The sequence below is a fragment of the Armigeres subalbatus genome, chromosome 3, assembly GCF_024139115.2.
Source record: "Armigeres subalbatus isolate Guangzhou_Male chromosome 3, GZ_Asu_2, whole genome shotgun sequence".
NCBI lineage: Eukaryota > Metazoa > Arthropoda > Insecta > Diptera > Culicidae > Armigeres > Armigeres subalbatus.
Window position 1 is genome coordinate 201,541,439 of NC_085141.1, and position 20,889 is coordinate 201,562,327.

At 46.3% G+C, this 20,889-nt stretch overlaps 1 protein-coding gene and 1 long non-coding RNA gene across 4 annotated transcripts in view; one reads left to right on the forward strand and one right to left on the reverse strand.

Annotated features, from left to right (window-relative positions):
- Nucleotides 1-324: 324 nt before the first annotated feature.
- LOC134226487 (hrp65 protein-like) overlaps nt 325-20,889 on the reverse strand; it is a 250,104-nt gene continuing 229,539 nt past the window's right edge. The window contains exons 4-5 of one of the 3 annotated variants that reach the window (XM_062707295.1): nt 823-1,001; nt 325-741 (exon numbers count right to left, since the gene is read on the reverse strand). In XM_062707295.1, coding sequence (XP_062563279.1) covers nt 712-741; nt 823-1,001 — 209 coding nt within the window. In that variant the 3' untranslated portion in view covers nt 325-711. Of the gene's footprint in view, nt 1,002-20,889 lie in introns of all 3 variants that reach the window. The other 2 variants (XM_062707297.1, XM_062707296.1) reach the window with 2 other exon arrangements.
- On the forward strand, nt 9,620-10,375 carry LOC134225383 (uncharacterized). Its single transcript, XR_009983230.1, has 3 exons — nt 9,620-9,676; nt 9,789-9,853; nt 9,921-10,375. It is a non-coding gene; the product is annotated as an uncharacterized LOC134225383 (long non-coding RNA).

Below are 20,889 nucleotides of genomic sequence, written 5' to 3' on the forward strand. Positions count from 1 at the left end.
TCACTGGGCTTCAGCTTTCAGTCAGCCAGCTCTTCCGTTCTCACGACGACTGCACTACACAGGCAACTCCGCGTTCCGAACGAGTATCGCAACGAGCAAATCAACCAACGCACCGCGAAAAAAAAAAACAAACCCACGCCAGCGAACAAAGCACTGTCTTTTTCACCTGGACGCTTCGTTTTCGCCAGCACAAAGTACTTTTCTTCTGCACTATAAACTCCCTTCTACTGGGCCGATAACCTGTTGGAATCTTGCCGATATAAATACGACGGAACAGGCACAGTGGAATGTCCAACGAGACCGGGGGAAACCGAAACGGAGTTGCAGAAATAAAAGATACAATTTCCCGTCAATAAAACCGCTGTTTATTGGTAACCGATTGGATGTAAAATAAATACATTTACGGTTTTCTATTGTTTTCACTTTATGCATCTATGGTGAGGGGAGCGTGGGCCAAAACTCCAGCAAAAGGATGCAAGTGCACAAATATCGTAGCAATTCAACAAACCTTACCCACCGCACGAGCGGTATATTCTGACCCATGTGTATATATTCCAAGTATTCTGACCCATGTAGCATATAAGAAGGTGCTGATGAAGTGAATTCAAGCCTTCTTATATACCACATTGATAAGAATGCTCGGAACGGTGGGTGCAGTTGATCTCCAAAAACGTCAAAACAAAGACTAGCCCACAGGCAAGCTGGGGGCCGTTACCGCTCGCGGAAAGCTGAATTCTGATTCTGTTGTGAGAACAATAATGTTATTAAATCTAACTATTAAAAAAAATAAGTCGCCGTGCTAACTTTATTTTAATTACAAACCGGCATAAAAACGTTGCTTTTCTTTCGAATACGCTGGAGATCATAATCAGTGCAGTGCCCTGTTTGGACATCTGGTTTCATCTGCATATCTTTACGTCGTTTATCTTCAGAAGCGATCCGTATCTTTGTTTTCAAGTCGGCCTTCTGACGGTCACGGTTCCGCTCCCGCTTACGTAATTCTAAATTAGAATGAAGAGAAATAAGAGGGTAAACAGGGTAAGTAAAAAAATATTTCAGTGATTTCAGGGTGAGGAAATAGTGGGCTTTTCAGGTGTCTTGCACCAAGGTTTTACTAAAATAAAGTTCAATAATTTCAATATTTTTACCGCTGGCTAACATATCCAGTTTTCCGCGAGCGGTAATGGCCGCCAGCTTGCCTGTGGGTCAGTCTCTGATTTGACGTTTGTGGAGGTAAACTGCACCCAAAGCTTCAAGCTTTCTGATCAATGTCGCATATAAGAAGGTGCCGATTAAGTGAATTCAAGCCTTCTTATATACCACATTGATCCGAATGCTCGAATGGTTGGTGCAGTTGACCTCCACAAACGTCAAATCAGAAACTAAACCACAGGCAAGCCTGCGGCCATTACCGCTCGCGGAAAACTGGATGTGCCACATTGGTCAGAAGGCTCGGAGCGGTGGGTGCAGTTGACCTACACAAATGTATAATCAGAGACCAACCCGCAGGCATAAGCTGGCGGCCATTACCGCTCGCGGAAAACTGGATACGCAATTAACTAATTCTCACACATCATTAGATTTTCATAGAAATACTTTACATTCAATATGACACCAGGCTTGTAAAATGTCATCTGCATGTCATTTGACCAATTTATTAATAACTTTCTTCAGAAGTATGATTAACATCATAATTTTAGACGTACTTATAAAGCTTGAGTAAGGCTATATTTTTGTTCAAGGGTACATTGCTCTAAATATAACATCTAAGGCTGGAGAGTGAAAACTCTCCAAAATGTCACGTGTCATTTAACATAATGTCATTTTAATGACATTTTGCCTCCCACGCCCCAGATTACATATTTACAGCAATGTATTGTTAGACAAAGTTGTAGGCACATTTAAGCGCTATACGTTCTAACTTCTGAAAAAAGTTCTTGGAAAATTATACGAACGAATGCAAATGACATTTTACAACACTGTATGACACACTAGACTTTAGTGACAAACTTGGTGACAAATGACGATCAAAGTTGTCTAATATCACCATCACTACAGAAATTTGATAGATATAGATAGCACTGTTAGCAGCACAGTCATTTTTTATCCTAGCAATCACTGATAAATTCAATGCTCTATCAGTTCACACTGATATCGGAACAAGCGGCTGTCACAGACAGAGATCAGAGGGTGGAAGTCTGCCAATATATTCCTGTGATGAATTGTAAAGTTCTATTACCATAAAACACATGGAGGCAAAACTTATATTAGTAATTTGTGAGGGAGAAATTTACCATCCATCGATATTTTAAATTATCGTGTCACTAGTTTGAAACTAAATAAACCATTATCTATCGAACTTCAAAACTCTCAGGCTGCGAACCATTTAAACTAGAAATACTAGAATAAGAGATCGGCGAAGACGCCATCTTGTTTCCAATCGAACCGTCAAAAGCGGTTCCATTTCGACTTGTTTACTTTTTGCACCCATAAGAAGCAAGCAAAAAGTTCAAGTGCTGCCAGTATCATTTTCACGATTTCATGCATTTTCATACGTTGCCATTTCGACAGTTTTTCACTCCGCCGGTCTCTGGTTATAGGGTTGCTAATTTAAGCTAGTGTAATCATTAAACCGTGAAATATTAACTACAAGTCAAACTAATCTGTAAAATGTTTCACAATCTTAGCATGAGAAATTGATGCGGACAGTGCATGGAGTTATGTGTTACATAGCAAATTTGGGGATGATTCATAAAAATATGTAAAATATTTCATTTGATAACGCCAGATTTCCCGTCTGCGATCTGGTTCTATTTCAGATTTTTTTAATCTATAATACTGCCAAATTGTAGTATACTCTATAAAGTTATATTCCAAAGCATTACATTGTGTACCCTAGAAGGAATTTTGATCCTAGGTATTAAATTATTGGAATGGATAATGGGATCACAAAAGGCGACTATCTACAACAGGTAGAGATAACGGCCCGGAGGGGGGACCATTTTAACATGGAAACGAATACAAAAAACAACGAAGGAGCAGGCGGAGCGAATGTTTTCGCAAAAAGTGGGAAGTTGCAGCGATCTCCGGTGATGTCGCAGGCAGCAGTAGCGAGTACCAATAGTACGGCCAAGACTTCTGAGAACCAGGCTGGCCAACAGGAGCTAGGATCCGGGAATAGGGTGTCCACCCAAAAATCGGAAAGTGGTGCTATTCAGGAGGAGCTACGACTTGAGATGAACAACCTGATGGAGGTGCGGAAGCGAGTCAACGAGCTTTATGACTTCGTGAAGGACAAGCACAATGTTCACACGAAGATCAAGCTTCTAGTGACGAGCATCAAGTCCGCCGTAAAAGCAGCCGAACACGAACAGATCGCGCTTTAAAAAAAAGAGCCGAAGCAGCTGAAAAGGTGCTGAAAGAAGCGGCGGATCATACAGCAGTTGAGACACAGCAGGCACCTGAAAGTTCTCGAATCACTCGCACGGAAAAGCGAGGAAGGGATTCGCCGGGAGAGCAGGAAGTCACGAAAAAACAACGGAATGTGCAGGACTTCGCCAGCGTGCTGAAGGAACGCGTCAAAGGTGGTGAGTGGCAGACCGTGGAAAGTCAACGGGAGAAGAGGAAGAAGCAGAAGGAGAATATAAAAAAGAGGAAGGAACAGAAAAAATAAGAAAAACGTCGTTCTCCTCGGGAGAGAGTTAAAGGCGATGCCCTAATCGTGGAAGCGAGCGATAAAACGTCGTACGCAGCGATCCTGAAGAAGGTGAGAGAGGACCCGGAGCTAAAAGACTTGAGTGAGAAAGTGGTGAGTGAGAACTAGGCGTACCCAGAAGGGGGAGTTGCTGTTCGAGCTGAAGAAGGATCCCACGATCAAGAGCTCGGCCTTCCGGGAGCTCATTGCCAACTCATTGGGCAGTGGCGGTAACGTAAGAGCCTTAACGCAGGAAGCAGTGGTCGAGTGCAGAGACATGGACGAAATCACGACGGAAGACGAACTGAGGGATGCACTGGTCTCACAATGCAAGCTGGGGAAGTGCAAATGACGATTCGACTGAGGAGAGCGTACGGTGGCACACAAGTAGCAGCGATACGACTACCAGCAGAGGCTGCCAACAAAATGGTGGAGGCGGGCAAGGTGAAAGTAGGATGGTCGGTGTGCCCGTTGAGATTCGCTCCACGAGTCACCAAGCAGATGGAGCGATGCTTTAAATGCATGGCGTTTGGCCACCAGGCGCGAAACTGCAAACGCCCGGATAGATCCGCTCTATGTAGGAAATGTGGTGAAGAAGGACACGTTGCTAGTGACTGCACGAAGCAACCAAGATGCCTGCTCTGCAAACCGGAGGACGGAAACGAGCATACGACGGGTGGCTTTCAATGCCCTGCATACAAGAAGGCGATGGCGGGCCGGGATTAATGGAGATCATCCAGTTGAATCTCAATCATTGCGACACCGCACAGCAACTGTTGTGGCAGTCGACAACAGAAGCAATGTGTGACGTGGCAATTATTGCTGAACCGTATCGGATCCCTTCTGACAACGGCAACTGGGTGGCGGATTCATCGGGGATTGCGGCTATCCAAGTGATGGGCAAATTTCCTATTCAAGAAGTGGTAGACAGCTCAAGCGAGGGTTTCGTTATCTCCAAAATCAACGGGATCTTCGTGTGTAGCTGCTACGCACCCCCAGACCTTGGAGCAGTATAACCGGATGCTGGACTCACTCACGGAGAAGCTGATCGGCCGAAAACCGGTTATCATCGGAGGCGACTTCAACGCTTGGGCAGTGGAGTGGGGAAGCAGGCTGACTAACCCCAGAGGTTACAGTTTGCTGGAGTCGTTGACAAAGCTGGACGTCAGGCTGTGCAACGAAGGTACCGTTAGTACATTTCGCAGAGATGGCAGGGAGTCCATCATCGACGTCACGTTCTGCAGTCCGTCACTGGCGAGGAACATGAGCTGGAGAGTTAGTGAGGACTATACACATAGTGATCACCAGGCGATTCGGTATAGTGTTGGAACACGAATGCCGACGGTACGGCGAGAGATTAGGAATAGCGGACGAAAATGGAATGCGAAGGACTTCGACAAGGTTCTACTTTTCGAATCACTTCGAGCAGACAGCGGCGCTACAAATCTCGGTGCAGATGAGCTGACAGAAACTCTTGCGAGGGCATGCGATGCGACCATGCCAAGAAGACTGGAGCCAAGGAGAAGCCTTCGTGCTGCGTGTCTCAGAGCCAGAAGACGCTTTCAGAGAGCAAGGTCTGAAACAGTCAGAGAAGAGCGTAAGATAATCTTCCGTGAAGCTAGATCGGCCTTCAAACGGGAGATTAAAGTCAGCCAATCTAACTGCTTCAAGGAGTTGTGCCGGGAAGCTGACGCTGATCCTTGGGGCAATGCTTATCGGGTCGTAACAGCGAGGATCAGGGGTCCAGCGACACCAGCGGAAATATGTCCTGACAAGCTGAAGATCATCGTTGACGGTCTCTTCCCGCAGCATGATTCTACGATGTGGCCGCCTACACCGTACGCAGATGAAGACGGAGTAATCATTGCAGGTATGCAAGTCTCCAACGACGAGCTGTCATCAGTGGCGAAAGGTCTGAAGATGAAGAAAGCTCCGGGTCCGAATGGAATTCCAAACGTGGCTCTAAAAACTGCGATTCTGGCGTTTCCAGATTTATTCAGGATGGTGCTGCAGAAATGCCTAGCAGATGGTAACTTTCCGGATATGTGGAAGATCCAGAAACTAGTACTGCTGCCGAAACCAGGGAAACCGCCGCCGGGGAATCCAGCATCGTATAGGCCCATATGCCTGCTGGATACACTGGGGAAGCTTCTGGAAAGGATTATCCTTAATCGGCTGACGCAGTTCACTGAGGGCGAGACTGGCTTATCGGAAAAGCAGTTCGGATTCCGAAAAGGCAGATCGACGGTGGATGCAATCAGGACGTCATTGAAGTTTCAGAGAGAGCGGCCAAGAAGAAGAGGTGTGGCAATCGATTCTGCGCTGTAGTAACGATTGACGTCAAAAACGCTTTTAACAGTGCCAGCTGGGAGGCCATCGCCGCAGCGCTGCACGGTATGCGGGTTCCTGACTACTTGTGTAGAATCCTGGAAAGTTACTTTCAGAACCGGATCCTGGTTTACGAAACGAATTCGGGGCAGAAGTCGATTAGGGTTACGGCAGCCAGTAAACCACATATCGTATAACAAACAGCAAATAAAGTCGCATTTGAGTCCATTAAAAATCTAAATCGCACTGCATATCAAACTTTATCAGATTATTGTCGACAAATGTTGTATTGAATGTATCATATACGATAATTTTTACCATAGCGAAAATCAATCGTAATGGTGTGAATAAAAACTCATTATGACTTATATTCCTTGCAATATCCTATATCAGTGCGAATGAATGTCTACGTGAATCGTAATACAATCGAAACCACTTCAGTCCAAATGGCTTGCATAAGTTTCAAGCAGTTGTAAAGACATAAAGTGTGTAGTTTATGTTGGACAAAAATCCGACTCACTTCAAGATGTGCACTATGGTGCCGTGGTAGAGTATCCGCCTGCAGATCCAAAGATCGCATGTTCGAGACTTGGTGTTGGTAAGATTTTTTTTATTTGTTTTATTTTAATGTTTAATCGTAATACTGTTCGTATGATGTCGGGAAAAATCGTGAAATAAAACTCGTATGTACCTATATCGCCTCCACTTTGGTACGTATATAGCCAATCTGTGCATTATATACGATTATGTGCATTATATATTATTATGTTATGTTGGTTCTTATATAATAACCTATATCAAGAGTTACAGGTACCAAAATGTTGACTGGGCAGGTGTTCCGCAAGGTTCCATACTAGGCCCAACGCTGTGGAACATTATGTACAATGGAGTTCTAAAACTGAAGTTGCCCAAAGGCGTGAAGATCTTCGGATTCGCGGACGATGTCGTCCTTAGAATAACCGGAGAGTCGTTGGAAGAAGTAGAAATGTTGGTGGCGGAAACGACTGACGCAGTTGAAAACTGGATGAACGGAGTCAAGCTGCAGCTAGCTCACCACAAAACAGAGGTGATGCTGGTTAGCAACTGCCGAGAGATCCAGCGGATCCAGATTACCGTAGGAGGGCACAACATACCGTCCGTGCGGGCTTTGAGGCATCTAGGAGTGATGATCGACGATCGGTTGAATTTCAACACCCATGTGGACTATTCCTGCGAAAAGGCGGCTAAAATGGTCAGTGCGTTTGCAAGGATCATGCCGAACGTGGGTGGCCCTAAAAGCAGCAGTAGACGTCTTCTGGCAGCAGTATCATCCTCGATACTGAGGTACGGAGCTCCAGCCTGGGGAGCTGCGCTTAAGACGAAACGTAACCGCAGAAAGTTGAACAGCGTGTTTCGCCTTATGGCCGTTCGAGTCGCGAGTGCGTACCGAACCATTTCCTTGGAGCCAGTTTGCGTTATCGCAGGGATGATTCCAATCTGCATAACTCTAGCAGAGGATATCGAGTGTTACCAACGGAGAGATACCAGAAATGTGAGGAAGACGGTGAAACTGGACTCTATGGTGAAGTGGCAGCAGGACTGGGACAATGCGGATAATGGAAGGTGGACCCATCGGCTCATCCCCAATGTGTCGACGTGGGTGAACAGGGAGCATGGTGAGGTGAATTTTTACCTTACACAGTTCCTGTCCGGACACGGTTGTTTCCGCCAATATTTGCACCGGTGTGGCCATGCGTTCTCGCCATTCTGCCCGGCGTGTATCAAAGTAGAGGAGACTCCAGAGCACGTGTTATTCGATTGTCCGAGGTTTGCGGAAGCACGTAGAGGAATGCCTGCCCTAAGCGTGGACAACATCGCAGAGCGAATGTGTCACGATGAAGATACGTGGAATGCGGTAAGCAGAGTCGTGAGGCAAATAATGTCAGAGCTGCAGCGTAGATGGAGAAGGGACCAGCAAATAAGCGTCGGCTCGGAGTAAAAACCAGCATAGTGAGCAGTGTTTGGCCTCAGGTCGTCGGGGCGCCGGTGAACCGGAAGTCTTCCGCCAACCGGAATCGTCGGACCGACTTCGGCACTCGATCAGTGCAGGTTGAAGAAAGAAGAAAGAAGAAGGAATTGCTTCGGGTATGTAGGGCACCGCCAGTGCGGACGCCATCCACCACCGGAACTGTCGGACCACCTCTGCAACCCAAAGACGAAGTCGGCGCAATGCGCAAAAGCGTCCCCTGTGATAGCCGCCGGTAGTCGGGGCACCATCAGTGCGGAAGTTTCCTTCACCGGAACTGGTGGACCACCCTCGACGCCGGGGGAAGTCAGGAGGATTCGAGTGAGGAAGTTTGCGGCACGACCGCCGAGGGATCGAGACAACGTAGCAGTAGATCTCAGCAAGCCAGTCGGCGAACTAGCCTAAGCTAGGGGCCGGAATTTTAGAAGAAGTGCATGAGCACAGCCCCCCCCCTTTCCTTCACCGGAACTGGTGGACCACCCTCGACGCCGGGGGAAGTCAGGAAGATTCGAGTGAGGAAGTTTATGGCACAACCGCCGAGGGATCGAGACAACGTAGCAGTGGAACTCAGCAAGCCAGTCGGCGAACTAGCCTAAGCTAGGGTCCGGAATTTTAGAAGTGCATAAGCACCCCTCACCACCACCTAACGGTTTACCGAATTTTGTTTATTTTATCGATTAAAAAGTTCAATTGGAAAATAGAAAATATTTTTGTGAATCATTATTATTTTTGCCTAAGAAAAATTCAAATTTGCATACAAGTTTGGTGCGCATTGTACTAAAAATGATAGTTTTAGGATTAATTCTAGATGGCCCTTGATAAAGTAGAGTATAGGTAAACTGTGGAACTCGTCTAAATTTATTGGAAATAGTATAGGTAGATGTTGAAATAAATCGCATAGAGGAACAATTAATTTGCCCAAGCAACACCTCTTGTTTCTCAGTGAGCAACAACAACTGTGGTGTGACTTACTAAAGGTCTGACTTATGCACAACGCGTCGTATTTGGAACTCCTTTGTGACACAAAAAGCGCAAGAGGTGGAGCCTATTTGCAACATCTTGCGGCTACAATGAAAAGAAAAACACAAAAACCATCCGGGAATCGAACCATGGACCTTGAGATTTGCAACCTTCTACTATAACCATCACACCAACAATTCTATTTGGAGATTCTGCTACAAGTGCACTACATAAACAACAAAGTCATTTGTAACTTCATTGTACCTTATACGGAACATGCAGGGGACTGTCAAAAATAAAATACTGCTCAGCTGAGCTCAAAGTGTTTCGCAACATATCAGAAACATTGTCGTAACAGCAATAAACCGAAGTGTTATTAATTCTGCAACTTATCTGTTTTGGTTCTGATATGAAACACATCGATTTTTAAACAACCCAAGAAGTCAGATGGGTAGAATATTGCAACGCCACTTAAACTGAAATGAAACATTGTTATTTTCTGAAACAGTTAAGTGGCTTTACTGTGACTCGATGTATTTCCAGTGTCTTCAATGCAATTTATTAGGAACAAACACCGATTAGAAAGATGTTGCGCGTGCTGCTTGGGTGATTCCCTCATTTTCATTTATCGTCGGCCTTCGAGCAGAAGCCAGTCGTAGTGATTTTTTGGTTTCTTTTTCAAGTTCAAGGTGTGTTAATTAAACTAGTTTAAATTTAAAAAAAACCTATCTGGTTTAAAAAGTGGTTCAAGCGAATTCATAATTATATTTCATAATTTATTTGCTTTTCTATAAATAATAGTTTCCGGCTTCTACATCACCAGCGGCGAACGCTCTGCTTGCGTGAATTTATAGTTTTTAAAAAAGGTAATTTATCATTAAAATTGTTCTTTATGCGAATGGTTCTAATTCTTTCTATTGCATTGGACATTAGCGTCCAAAAGGGCGCTTTTGTTACGGGCAAAGCTATCTCGTTAGCCTCGCCATTTTGAATTGTTCGTTAGCGGACACGTGGAACTCTCCCGAGACGGGCTCAGCTGGGTCCGCCAGACACTGGTAGCCAAACGGGGTCGAGAAGTATCTCACCGGCCTTCCTGCGATCGTTAGCGATTGATCGGGTAGCGTACCGGTTCCGCCGACTCCCTCCCCCGCAACTGTAGTTCGACCCCTTTTAGAGCGAGCCCCCGGTTATTTCAACCCTTTCGAAGCGTTGCGAACGCTCTCGGTGGAGAAGATTCCTGCGGTGCACCCCTGCATTGAGTGAATCATCGCATTCCGTCGGTGCACCCCTCCCGGTTGACGAACCGCATCATTCATTAGTAAACCCTGCGCAGGTATGTTGTATCCATTCATGGCCATGTACACTGAAACAACACACACACTCACACGCTCTTTAACAATGTATATACACCCGGATCTTTTTTTACACGGGTGGGTTTTAGTTGATTACGACCTTTAGCGTTGATGGAACTATGAGTTAAACCCATGAAAAAATTCACAAAAAATCAAAGAAAATTCAGGTGGTATTTAAAAAGGTGTGAAAAATCAGGTTAACCGGGAAATTAAAGAATACCAACCGTGTAAAAAAAATATTGGGTGTATAAAGAAAAAATCAAAGAACATAAAGATGAATTTAACATAAATTACCTTCTCTCAGTTCATTTCACGAGTCAAGCCCTGTGGGAGATTAGTCCGCTCAGGAAACTCTTTCGTTGTGTCCGCTTAGACCACGATTTGCCTCAGGTAGACCCCGTTTATAATTCATACAATAATTAGCAGTTTTCGGACCGTTCCACAGTTCCCTAAGAATAGCTCTCATGCTTTAGCAGCAAAGTCGGGCAACGGATAAAATACACGACCAGTGGTCTCTCGATAAAGAGAGTGGCGCATATAAGCCACTGTGTTTAGCTTTCTAGCGGGAAGGTGAAACGGTTACAGCCTAAGCTAGGGTCCGGAATTTTAGAAGTGCATAAGCACCCCTCACCACCACCCAACACCCCCCACCCCCAGCCCCGCAAACGTAGTCGCAGCATCCCGTGGTCCCGGGGGGATCGAGGCAAGAAGGATAAGGGACCCGGTTTATCCGGGAGGCACGTTTTTAGCAGGTCGGGAGGAACAAATCCCTGTTCACCTTCGAGCATAGTGTGGATGCTCGAGGTGTCTGTCGTGCAGATTTTTGATGGCCTTTAATCCTTGTAAAAAAAGGGGGGCTGCAGGAACTTTGCCCAAGGGCTTGACGACCCCTCCCCATGGCCACTGCAAGTTAGACCGGGACCATCGTCTCTAACCCCTAATCCCAAGGCGTCAAGCGACCCGTGCCGAGGGGATGCATGGCCAGGGGGGGCGAAATAATAAGCTAGGCCTTTAACGGAGCCTGTGGGGTACCTGGGCACCCTCCACAGTAATTGTCCCTTACCGCGTCATGCTGGGCTCTGGCGTGGTGGACCTCTTTTCCCGAGCAACTCGTGGGACCAAAATAGAAAACCATATCAATTCTTCTTCAATTTGTGATAGTAGTGTAGGTGACAACCCCTTCGCAAGAGGTGGGTTCTTCAGGTCTCCGCCTAGGAGGTCAGAGGCAATACTCGGCAGCTCGGTGCGCAGCGCCAGCGTGGGTCACTTAACCTTCTCCCCGGCTACGCCGGTAGTGGTTATTGACGGCCCATGGCTTGTGGAGGCGATGAACCGCAAACGCGATGGGCTTTCGGCCTTCGAGGTGGCGACGGAACAGCTGGATGCCATCATGGACTTTGCGTCATCGAAGCATAATATCAGTAAGGACCTCAAGAGGAGCTTGCTGAAACTTCGAAAGTCGATGTTGGATGGCAAGCTGGAAATAGCGGTCGGGACGTCCAAGTGCGAACCCGTGAAATCTGTGGATTCGAGGTCTACCCAGACTTAGTCCCAAGAATTTGCGGATTTGGGTAAGGTCGAATCGACCGAGGGCGTGCCAGCGAAGACGGTGGTGCCAAAGTCTACCCAGACTGAGGCTCAAGTATTTGCGGGCACGTCGGGGGTGATTGCTCCAACGGAGCAGACACAAAAACGGAGGAGACAGTCTCCAGGAGATGAGCTCCTTAGGGGCCGCCCCAAAACGCGGAGGGTTACTACCTCGATGGTCGATCGAGCAGTTCGGTCGATTGTTGTTAGGCTAGATTGTTTGACGGCTAACTTGATGGGGCGTAGGCTGGTTGTGATAGCGGGGGACTTCAACGCTTGGGCCGTGGAATGGGGAAGCCGATCCACGAATCAACGGGGGCAAATCCTGCTGGAATCACTGGCCATGTTGGATGTGGACTTGGCTAATGTCGGTACCAAAAAGAACCTACAGCTGGAACGGGGCCGAGTCGATTATCGACGTTACGTTCTGGAGCCCTGGCCAAACGAGTAGTTCGAACTGGAGGGTAGATGATGGCTACACTCACAGCGACCACCTGGCGGTTCGCTACAGTATCGACTATACGACCCAGTCAACATTTTGGTACCTATAACTCTTGATATAGGTTATTATATAAGAACCAACTTAATCGTATATAATGCACAGATTGCCTATATACGTACCAAAGTGGAGGCGATATAGGTACATACGAGTTTTATTTTACGATTTTTCCCGACATCAAAAGAACATTATTACGATTAAACATTAAAATATAGAAAATAAAAAAAAATCTTATCTGCACCAAGTCCAACATGCGATCTTTAGATTTGCAGGCGGATACTCTACCACTGCACCATACTGCACATCTTGAAGTGAGATGGATTTTTGTTCAACATAAACTACACAATTTATATCTTTTCAACTGCTTTAAACGTCTACAATCCATTTGGACTGAAGTGGTTTCGATTGTATTACGATTCACGTAGGCATTCATTTGCACTGATATAGGATATTGCAAGGAATATAAGTCATTACGAGTTTTTAGTTACACAATTACGATTGATTTTCACTACGGTAAAAATAATCGTATACGATGCATTCAATACAACATTGTTCGACAATAATCTGACAAAGTTTGATATGGAATGCGATTTAGATTTTTGATGGACGCAAATGCGACTTTATTTGCTGTTTGTTATACGATATGTGGTTTACTGGGGACCAGCATTCAGCGGACGGAAGAAGGGGCGAGGCCTAGCCCTCGTATGTGGAAGACATCATACTTCGACGACGAGGTGTTTAAGGAAGCGCTCCACCGCGAGCACATACTCTCGGTCTGAGCGGCGAGCAGCTGGTAACAGTACTCTCGCGTGCATGCGATGCCACTATGCCTAAGAAAGTCCACCCTAGGAACGGTAGGCCACCGGCTTACTGGTGGACTCAAGCAATTGCGAACCTGCGCCGCGCCTGCCTACGGGCAAGGAGGCGGATGCAGCGAGCACGCACAGAAGAGGAGCGTGTTGAACGACGGGTGGCGTTCGTGGCTGCTATAGCCGCTCTGAAGACTGAGATTAGATCAAGCAAAAAAGCCTGCTTCGAGGGCCTGTGTCAAAGTGCCAACGCAAATCCATGGGGTGACGCCTAAAGGGTCGTAATGGCCAAGACACGTGGGGCGATGGCCCCTACCGAGCGGTCTCCAGAGATGCTGAAGAGGATCATCGCGGGGCTCTTCCCACGTCACGACCAAAGTCCCTGGCCTCCCTTTGTGGAGCTGCTAGGGGCCAGGGTGGCCGACGAGGGAAGAGTAACTGTGGCGGAACTTGCGGGGATTGCAAAGTCCCTTAGCGTAGGTAAGGCGCCAGGACCGGATGGTATTCCGAACCTGGCCATCAAAGCGGCCATTGCTGAGGTTCCCGAGATGTTCAGATCTGTCATGCAGAGATGCCTGGACGAGGGAGTCTTCCCTGAAGAATGGAAAAGGCAGAGCTTGGTCCTATTGCCAAAGGCGGGAAAACCACCGGGACCAATATGCCTGCTTGATACCCCTAGCAGCACACATGTTTGACATAGGTTACTGCAACTGATATGTGACCAAATTTAGTCACAATCAAGTTGCTGCAACCGTTGTTGTCTAACTTGTGCTGCTCGGGACGGTGGGGAAGGTGCTCGAGAAGATCATCCTCAACAGGTTGCAAATCCGCGGAGATAGCTATCCAGCGTAAGAGGAGGAAAGTTCGCTATTGTGCAGTAGTGACTCTCGACGTGAGGAATGCTTTCAATAGAGCCAGTTGGTGCAGCTACTGCAGATGCGCACCTGCGTCTTGGAATTTCCGAGTACCTGTACAAGATTCTCGGAAGCTACTTCCAGAATCGAGTACTGGTATACGACACGGAGGCGAGTCGGAAGTGCGTTGACATAACCTCAGGGGTTCCGCAAGGTTCCATTCTGGGTCCGGTGTTATGGAACGTCATGTACGACGGTGTCTTGAGGTTGAAGTTCCCGGTGGGCGTGGCAATCGTCGGCTTCGCTGACGATATTACGCTGGAGGTCTACGGCGAATCGATCGAAGAGGTGGAATTGACTGCAGCCCACTTGATCGCAATTGTGGAGGAGTGGATGAGTTCCAGGAAGTTAGAACTGGCTCACCACAAGACTGAGGTGGTTGTTATTAACAACCGAAAGTCGGAGCAACAAGCGGTGATAAAGGCAGGCAACTGCGCGGTCACCTCTGAACGCTCCATCGAACTCTTGGGGGTAATGATCGACGATAAGCTCACCTTTGGTAGCCACGTCAATTACGCCTGCAATCGTGCATCCACAGCTATAGTGGCATTGTCCCGGATGATGTCCAATAGCTCTGCGGTTTATGCGCAAGCTTTTGGCTAGCGTCGCTATGTCCATACTGAGGTATGGGAGGCCAGCTTGGGGCACGGCCCTGCGTATTAACTGATACAGAACGAAGTTAGAAAGTACGTATAGGCTCATGTGTCAGTTGCGAGCGCGTACCGTACCGTGTCGCACGATGCACTTCGCGTCATCACCGGTATGATGCCTATTGACATCGTTATCGGTGAAGACATAGAGTGCTTCGAAATGCGCGGCACGAGAGGCATCCGTAGGACTTTCAGGTTGGCCTCAATGGTCAAATGGCAGCGTGCGTGGGACAGTTCCACTAAGGGTAGATGGACACATAGGTTGATACCGGAGATGGGTACGTGGGTCAAGAGGCGCCATGGGGAAATCACTTTCCACCTGACCCAGGTCCTTACAGGCCATGGTTGCTTCAGACAGTACCTACACCGTTTCGGACACTCGGCCTCGGTGTGCGTATGTTTAGAGGAAACGGCGGAACACGTGTTGTTCGTGTGCCCGCGTTTTCGCACAATGCGTGACCACATGATTGCCACATGTGGTCTGGACACAACCCCGGACAACCTAGTCCGGAGGATGTGTAAAGATGAAGTTGGCTGGAACGCCGTTTTATCGGCTATCGTCCAAATCGTCTCGGAGCTACACAGAAGGTGGCACGTGGATTCGAGGAATGGCTAGTTCAGGTGCAAATAAGAGGTGGTCCAAGAGTTCGGAGTCGGCTTCATGGGTCATACCGGTGCCCTGTGATCGAACTCGATCCTTTTATCGAACAAGTGGCCCACGAAGAACAACATGGTATCGTCGCTTTCGCGGCGTCGGTCAACCAGGCGGGTTCCAAGCCCGAGGACGGAAAGGGGTCCTCGTCAAGGCTGAGGCAGGCGTAGGCACCGCGTCGGCAAGTCCCTTTGTGTGTTGGCGAATAGGCCCTATCGCAGAGAGGTCAATTCGGGGTGCACGCGGCATCATCATTCGTGATACCAGTCATGCAGAGGGAAGCAGGCGCGAAGTCGACCCTTCCCACCTTCCGAGGACATAGGGCGTGGTAAGGCCACCTGGAAAGCCAGCAATGCGCTGGCACCATGGTGTTCTTCTAAAAAGGCGAGTCACGATGTTCGATGCTGCAAGGACACGCAGCTAACCTCGAGGGTGCGTTGTGCACAGCGCCCCTTTGAAGCATTACTTTCTAGTTGTACCGGAGGGACGATGGGCTTGGCGGCAATGGAAACGGTTTAGCGGGTCGGGGATGCAGTCCTGCCTCCCTCGTTTGCTGTTGGAGGTGGCCCCTAACCCCGCACTTCCTGGACAACCCAGTATGTCTGTTGAGCAGATTCCACCTCCATTGCTCAGGAAGAAAAAAAAAAAACACACAGACATCACCTCAATTCGTCGAACTGAGTCGATCGGTATATATGTTACCTATTGTTGAATAAAGAGAACTGCAGCTACTGACAGAAGTATCAGTCAATAGCCTGCCGTGGTGTAGAGAGGGAACTCTAGTATTTGTTATTCTTGGTGAGGGGGTTCCCTTCTCCGGCCAACAATATACACCCAGTTTTTTTTTACACGGTTGGAATTCATTAATTTCTCGGTTAACCTGAACTTTCACAGGTTTTTAAATACCCCCTGAATTTTCTTTTTTTTGTGATTTTTTTCGTGGGGTTAACTCATTGTTTCATTGACGCTGAAGGTCTTAAACGACTAAAACCAAACCGTGTAAAAAAAAAAACCTGTGTGTATTCCAATTTCCTTTTCTCTATTTGAAACTTCGTCTCATTTTACGAATAACTCAAATTAGAATTGAAAGCGCCAGCTCAATAATTTCCGAATAGATATATGTCTTATTTGTCTCATTGGAAACTCTTCTGATCATAGTAATTTTCAATTTTACGAACTTGTAATCTTGTAATCTTGTAATATCAACGCACCCTCTGACCATAGCCTATCTGCGTTGTATTTAAATACCGCTGAGCGATACGTCTACTGGGCAACACGTCCGGTGTGCACTGCACTAAGATCTCCTTAGATGCAACCGGACCGAGATCTTACTTAAGGCTCCGAATGGTCCGTTTCGTTGTGATATGTTGCCATAAAATAGAAATATATGCACTTGCTTTTCTAATCTACGGGAATATTTAAATTTACTAATGATATTGATTAGTGACAAGTAAATTCATTCATCGATCAGATTAGAACGAGCTCAGTGCAATTAAAATACAAACGCAATACTTATCTGCAATTCACAGAAGATGTTGGGATTGTCCTTGAAGTAATCACGATGTGAACACAGACTACCTGTATTGACGGTGGTTGTTATGAATATGAATACCACTGCTGATACTGGAACTATAAGATTTTCTTCATCACTGGTCGTCTGGAAAGAGGTAGATAAAAGAATTGGGCCGCTTTCACTCGCCGGCCCGCAAAACATTAGTAAGTAATTAATCTTACTACAAAGACAAAAATACAGTTCTAATAATTCTGTCTTATTAATGGATATCACACATGCCCATCTGATACTCAACTTAACCAAAACATATCCTCAATACTTAATAAAACGATAACTGTATATAGTTTCTATTATTGTCCATATATACCTACTATTCAATCTAGGATTCCAAATCGGATAAATTAATTCAGTTCCTAACTAAAAGCTTATCCTCAACGCTTTGGCTGTCAATAGTCTCCACAATATGAACCTTGAAGGTTATAACTTTGTTCAATCCTACATCTGTTTATATTAAAACTCAATCCTAACTGCCCCGAAACCGCTTTCAACACATAACTGCCCCGAGCACAGCCACTACATGCGACCCACAGGACCCCAATCGAGGACGGCCTACACTATACCGTTGTGAGCTTACACCCTCTCCTGGGCTGTGCGACGCTGAAAACATGCTCCTAACGTTTGATGCCTAAAAAATAAAAATAATTAAACTAATTACACTAAATCTTACACTTTGATCGAACCCGGCTGACATTCGCGTTAAACAATGTGTTCCATGAGTGCTGATCACTCATGATAACGCCCCGAATCGGCGAATAAAATGCAGTTTAACGCAGAGTTTAAACCCTCTCTTGCGCTAAGTAATGCTGAAAACCTAACTTCTAGGAATTTGATTCGTAGAAACAAATTATACTGAAATTGGTGCGTGACAAAATAGCTAATTTAGTTAAACCCTGACTACCCCACATTATACTGGCCCGTTTGGAGTCATCCAGTGGCACTTGGTCTTAGCATTCGTTTTCTTTTTAAATTCTATAACAATTGACCACGCTTACCCCCATATTAGTATTATGTAGAATGAATGCTTGACTATTACTATACTAAGTATAGTAAAAGACCGGAAGTAATAATTGGGCCAGCCACCACCAGTAATTTTCAATTTTACGAACTATCACTTTTAAGCTTGGTTAAGTTTGAGTTTATTCAGAAAATAGGAAGTAGCTAAGTACCAGTTAGATGCAACAAAATAAGCAAATATATTGAGAAACGCGCTGGAAAATGACTCGTTTATCATTTCAGGTCCCTTTTATGTGTTTTTCTCGAAATATTAAAATAGTGCACAGGTTGAAGAATTGATCACGCGACGCCTCTGATTCGCGGTTATGTTCAAAACATTACCCATTGCTCGTTTTTGTCAAAAATTAAGATCGCTTCAATGAAGTGTAAAGCACTGTAGATTGCTCAGATTATACCTTATTATATACTTCGAAGCCACTGTCGCTAACCAGTAGGGCAAAATCAAGTGTATTTCAATTCAAATTGAATTATGAATAAACGTGAAATTGAAGAGTGACAGAACTAAGTTCCCAAATGTTTTATCACACGAAAGGGTGAAAATGTTTGAGTTGTATAGAAATGCTTTTGGAATTAAACAGTAGACGTACATTTACATCCATTTGTAAGAAGTCTTGGATCAAACGTTTCAATTATTTTGCGTGACCTAATCCAGTTTTCCGCGAGCGGTAATGGCCGCCAGCTTGCCTGCGGTTTAGTCTCTGATTTGACGTTTGTGGAGGTCAACTGCACCCACCGCTCCGAGTATTCTGACCAATGTGGCATATAAGAAGGTGCTGATGAAGTGAATTCAAGCCTTCTTATAGACCACATTGATCAGAATGCTCAGAGCGGTGGGTGCAGTTGACCTCCACAAACGTCAAATCAGAGACTGATCCGCAGGCAAGCTGGCGGCCATTACCGCCTGAAGGCTTGAATTCACTTAATCAGCACCTTCTTATATGCGACATTGGTCAGAATGCTCGTAACGGTGGGTGCAGTTGACCTCCACAAATGTCAAATCAGAGACTGAACCACAGGAAAGCTGGCGGCCATTACCGCTCGCGGAAAACCGGATAGGAGGTTCATCGGTTTGTTACGGGAGATATGATGAATCTCGTGAACTTACTACCGAAACTGTCAAATAGTGTTCTTACGGATGATTTTGTGAGGTTATGTTTGTTTGGTGTAAAACCTAATACGTCATTAGCTAGGATGTCATAAGGTTCTGCAGCATGACGTCACGAATGAATTCGGTTCTCGTCAAATAAACTTTTTTAACAGTGCAGTAGTACTTTCCACTGACTTCGACGAGGACTCCCACAAGGGTCCAGTTTGTGATGGGCTAGGAGAACCGGATGAATGCTGTCATCAGAGAAAAAGTAGAATCAATAAAATTTACCACGGCAAGGGGGCCATCCAGAAACCACGTGGCCATATTTTTGAAGATTTTCAACCCCCCCTCCCCCCTTGTGGTTTATCGTGGTCATTTGTAGATAGTCAGTTTGGTACGGCGGCGAGCTCTATTCGATCGGAGCGTCTTACGGAGTCCAAAGTACTTACGATTTCCAGCCTCTATGTTGGAATATCAGGTAGTGTGCGACGCTTCGCTGTAGATCGAAGATGGATAAGAAGCGGGCGCCGGTTAGTTGTAGTTGCTCTTTGGTATAGATTAAGGAAATTTGTTATGGATTATTGTATATACCTATTGTTGAATAAAGAGAACTGCAGCTGCTGGCAGAAGTATCAGTCAGTAGCCTGCCGTGGTGTAGAGAGGGAACTCTAATTGTTATTCTTGGTGAGGGGGTTCCCTTATCTGGCCAACAGGTTATGGGCCCAGGAACGATTCCCATTCTCCATCTTAGTGGGATGTTATTGCCGTCGACGTTGTCGCAGTGGGATCATGGATCGGCCGCATAAGTCGTGTGGCGCAGTGGGATCATGGATCAGCCACGTAAGTCTTGGGTAGCGCCGGACGGAATTCATCAGGAGGTTGGAACGTTCGGTAGGATGCTGGCTGGTCATCAGGAGGAGCGTCGAAACATTCAGGAGCTGGTCAACAGAGGGTGCTGTGCAAACGTCGGATAGAGGCCATTTGTACGAGCAACGGATTGGGCCAGGAAGAATTGTTCGGCGAGGAGGAGCTCTGGACGAGAGGCTCAGTGTTAGGAGGAGCCAGGACAGTAGCAACGCGTGCACACTAAGGAGGAGTGTTGGAATATCAGGTAGTGTGCGACGCTTCGTTGTAGATCGAAGATGGATAAGAAGCGGGCGCCGGTTAGTTGTAGTTGCTCTTTGGTATAGATTAAGGAAATTTGTTATGGATTATTGTATATACCTATTGTTGAATAAAGAGAACTGCAGCTGCTGGCAGAAGTATCAGTCAGTAGCCTGCCGTGGTGTAGAGAGGGAACTCTAGTTGTTATTCTTTGTGAGGGGGTTCCCTTCCTATGGCCAACAATTTCCAGCATCTATGCGCCTCCGAATTTGTCTGCTGGTATCGTTATCGGCGGTCACCAGTGAGCCCAAGTACACGAATTCTTCAACCACCTCGATTTCGTCACCACCGATAGAAACTCGTGTTGGGTGGCTTACATTGACCTCTCTTGAGCCTCTTCCTATCATGTACTTTGTCTTCGACGTGTTGATGACTAGTCCAATCCGTTTAGCTTCGCTTTTCAGTCTGATGTAGGCTTCCTCCATCCTCTCAAAGTTACGTGCCATGATATCAATGTCGTCGGCGAAACCAAATAACTGGACGGACTTCGTGAAAATCGTACCACTCGTGTCAATCCCTGCCCTTCGTATTACTCCCTCCAAAGCGATGTTGAATAGCAGACACAAGAGACCATCACCTTGCCGTAACCCTCTACGCG